General features: G+C 35.0%; 1 protein-coding gene across 1 annotated transcript; it reads right to left on the reverse strand.

The window, feature by feature from the left end:
- Positions 1 to 252: 252 nt before the first annotated feature.
- Positions 253 to 1,913, reverse strand: LOC117088677 (putative olfactory receptor 2B3). Its single transcript, XM_033219878.1, has one exon. It carries the CDS (start codon positions 1,432 to 1,434, stop codon positions 493 to 495), a length of 942 nt encoding a protein of 313 aa, XP_033075769.1. The 5' UTR covers positions 1,435 to 1,913; the 3' UTR covers positions 253 to 492.
- Between the last annotated feature and the right edge of the window lie 2,613 nt (positions 1,914 to 4,526).

A 4,526-nucleotide genomic window follows, 5' to 3' on the forward strand; every position in this document is an offset into this window, starting at 1 on the left:
TCATATGGGTTCAGCATTGCTTCCTAAACAGAAGAAGACTTTTCCTTCTTTCTTTTTTTTTTTTTCTTTTCCTGAGACAGATTCCCACTCTGTCGCCCAGGCTGGAGTGCAGTGGTGCGATCTGGGCTCACTGCAACTTCTGACTCCTGGGTTCAAGTGATTCTCTTGCCCCAGTCTCCCGAGTATCTGGGATTACAGGCACGCACCACCATGACTTGCTAATTTTTTTGTATTTTTAGTAGAGACGGGGTTTTGCCATGTTGGCCAGGCTGGTCTTGAACTCCTGACCTCAGGTGATCTGCCCACCTTGGCCCCCACCAAGTACTGGGATTACAGGCATGAACCACCACGCCGGGCCAACAGAGGAAGGATTTTCTAACTGTTGATAGAATTCAGTGAAATCATCAGAGCCTGGAAAATGAGTTCAAAGGTCATTACCATCCTTGAAGATAAGGAAAGACTAAGAAGATTCTCATCACAATGGAGTACTTCTTATTTCTTACAGAAAAAGATTCTTGGCATCACCCTTTTGAAGGCCTCCTTCATATCTTTATTTCTAAGGCTGTAGATGAGGGGGTTCAACATGGGTGTGATGATTCCATAGAAGAGGGAAACCATCTTTCCCCAGTCCTTAGAGGTGGATGAAGGAGGTTGTAGATACATATAAATGGCTGTTCCATAAAAGAGAGACACCACAATCATGTGGGATCCACATGTCCCAAATGCTTTTTGCCGTCCTTCTGCTGACCTGATTTTTAATACTGCTTGAGCTATGAGGCCATAGGAGATGAGGATCAATGTCACTGGAATTAGAAGAATTAGTACGCTAAAGAAGAAGAACTCAGCCTCAGTAGGCTTTGTGTCAGCACATGACAACTTGAGAAGTGCAGGCACCTCACAGAAAAAGTGGTCCACTTCCTGGTGACCACAGTGTGGCATGTTAAGAGTCAAGGAAGACTGCAGCACTGAGTTGCTGAAACCAGTGAACCATGAGAAGGCTGCTATCCTTAGGCAGAACCAATAATTCATGATGACTACGTAGTGGAGGGGTCTGCAAACAGCCACATATCTGTCAAAGGACATAACAGCCAGAAGGAGACACTCAGTAGCACCCAGGGCCAGGAAGATGATGAGTTGGGCCACACAGCCAGCATAGCTGATGGTCTTTTTGTTGTAACCAATATTTACCAACATATGAGGGACTGTAGTTGTGGTATAGCAGAGATCTAAGATGGAGAGATTAGTGAGAAAGAAATACATGGGCGTATGAAGTTTGGGATCCAGAATGCACACCATCATGATGGACACATTGCCAAATATGGTGATTGTGTATGATATTATCAGGACCACAAAAAGGGGTATTTGTAGCCAAGCCCTATCTGAGAAGCCAAGTAGTATAAACTCTTTTGGGGAGCTCTCATTTGCCCAATTCATGATGACTCACTTATTTCGCACTCCTAAAAAAATGTAAGATAGGAAAGCAATCCATGTATGTTTATTGAATACTCTTATTGGAACGGAATTACATTTAATGAATAGCTCATCATCAAATACAATTTACAGTCAATTGAATAAATCCCGTGTGAAATATAATATGATTACGTTTAAGCTTAAAAGTAGTTTCTGTGTTTTCAGTAGTGTTTAAATTATTTCAAAGGAAATCATTACATTTAAATAACATAAAGTATATAACATATGCACAACACATGGAAAATTGTGAGTTCTCAATGCATTTTGTGTTCTCTCTTTTTCTTACTTCCTAACCTACCTTAATAAATAGTTTAGAAAGAAATACTACTTTTACTCCAATTATTTTAAATTTGGACTGAAAATGCTAATATAGAGGTTTTAAGTGTTGAATCTGCAATTGATCTAAAGAAATTTTGCTTCTTTCAGTAACATCTTGATGTGATTTTTTTGAGTTGTGTCTTTCTCGTAAATGCCATGCATGTAGGTCCATTTCCATAAAGAACTACCATGGGTATTAGTAATAAAATTATGGTTACTTGTGATATACAGTAATGACCATAGGTGTCATCTCCCCATCTGCAAATACCTTAATTAAAATAATAAAACTGATAACATAAATGTTGCTTTACTTAAAATGTGCCAGAAACTGCAACCCCTCACAGTCATGGTTTACATTTTATTATTCCTGTGATTCAGCAAGAATAAATAATTTGCACACTCATTAATGGCGAGGTCAAGACTAACACCTAAGATTTAAAGACCATTCTTTCTTTTATACCATATTTCCCCCTAAATACACAGATAGTACAAAAAGAATGACTGCATACAGCACAAGAGTGGTCATAAATTAAAACAGCCACAAACCAAAAGTCATATATTCAAGTTGATCTTCTTCAGTCTGGAAAAGTCATCAGTTATTTAGTTATATAACCTAAGTGCACTTAATTTCTTCAGTCTACTTTGCATGTTTAAATGAAATGTCATTGAGATGATTTACACCATTTGAATTTGCAAGCATAAAAATAGATAGACTGAAGAGTGAAGAGAAAATAAGCACTGACACAACTTACCACAGAATGAGACACCTTTTCCAGAGTAAAAACAATGATGTATAAAATATAATTTGATAATGGAATGTCTAAATGAAAATGAACAGAGATGACTTTAATATTTTTAACTTATTTCATTATATATATATATTTTTTAGCTATAGATACACATTATTTCTTAACAAATAACAGTAATACACCTTTGGTTGAAAAATAAAAGAGAATATGACATTAGGCTTTTTTGAATGTTGAAGTAAATTTACAAAATGATAACTATGTAAGGTAATACATACGTTAAATAACTTGATGTAGCCACTTTATAATGTACACATATATCAAAACATCATGTTGTACACTATAAATATATATAATTTTTACTCATTAATAAACTTTTTTATGTGAGAAAAAGACTACACAGAAAGATAAAACATAAATGGCAAGACAGAAAAATATACAGTTTATGGAACAAATGGTTATTATTTTAAAATATAAAGAATAATTACATAATAATAAGAAAAAGATCAAAAGTCCAATAGAAAAAAAATGAGCAATGGACATAACTAAGCAGTTTGGGGAAGAAAACAACATAAAATGCTGGTGAAAATATAAAAGATTGTAACTTTTCATTATTGAAGAAACACAAATAAAAACAAGAAGAAAGCATCACATTGTCTTTCTATTTAGTAGCCCTAAAAAAAATCACTGTTAAAAGTTAGCTGTTAGGTACAGTGCCTCTGGAGCTAGAATCTGCCAGTTTTTTATTACTGGATTGTGTGATCCTGGGCAAATGGATGAGCATCCTTGTGCTACTTTAAAAAACAATCTTTGAATTGATAAAAAGAGAGTATTATGAAGCTCAAGTGAGACAATGTATACACATCTGAACTCAGGACCCTGCCCCAAACATACTAAGCATTTAATGAATGTGAGCTTGATATCAATAGTAGTATCATTACTATTAATCACTAATAAGTCATTAATAGTAATACTGTATCATTATCTCAGCTTGTCTTGTACATGAGAAAACATACAAGTAACTTACTATTGGTGGTTCAAGTGATTGTTATAATTTCATAATATTATAATATCAAATGATTGAATGTATATATCACTTTTTCTTTATTCCTAGCATGATATACTGAGTACATAGTTTTCCAGTAAATGGAAGTTAAATCAATATAGTAGGTGATATCTGGTTATCTAAAGGTCATGGAATAAAAGAGGACCCTGTTCAGTAGCTGTTATTTTCTACTCCTATTTTTTCACATCCTCTTCTCTTCACATTTTGTATGGCACTATTAATTTCTCTTATTTTCTTCATATTTTATATGGCACCAATTTCTCTTTTACATTGTCAGAAAATGAACTTACCCCTTGACAAGAACATGTTGATTCCACTGTCAGGTTAACTTTTTTCCTATTTTTATTTTCTACACAATTCAAAAGAAATCTTAAATCCCACTGACTCTTTTTATGTATGGAGATATAATGAGCAAACCTTCATTCAAAAGGCTGAAAGGATACGAAGGATTTTTGGAATCACTGAAAATGCTTGATATTGATTTCAAGGTTCTCAGGAAACAAATTGGGCATTCTGATTATTTAACATGATGTAACTCAGAGGCAGGGATGTAGGTGAGATGTTCTTGAGAGATCCTTCCCACTCATGATAATATAATTCACCGTAGTAGATGCCACTCACCTTTCTTCTAAATGTCCAAGAGATATTCACGCCTTTCTTTGTGTTGTGTTTCAAAGGAAGTCTGGTTCAAAGACAGATTAATAAATGCAGCTGACTTTTTGAATTTTCCATCCTTGTGACATTCTAACTCATTACCTTTTGCTCACTGACCAAGAATTAAGTTAGCATGAAACCTGGACTGCATCAAGAACATGTGAGAAAAATACTTATGAGGAGGGGAAAATGTGTTATAGATAATGTGTCTTCAGTCATTGGGGCATTTTTGACTGACAGGGGTTCTCCTCACCAGGTTCCTAATGGATTTC

The sequence above is a fragment of the Trachypithecus francoisi genome, unplaced genomic scaffold, assembly GCF_009764315.1.
Source record: "Trachypithecus francoisi isolate TF-2019V2 unplaced genomic scaffold, Tfra_2.0 Lachesis_group10, whole genome shotgun sequence".
Classification (NCBI taxonomy): domain Eukaryota; kingdom Metazoa; phylum Chordata; class Mammalia; order Primates; family Cercopithecidae; genus Trachypithecus; species Trachypithecus francoisi.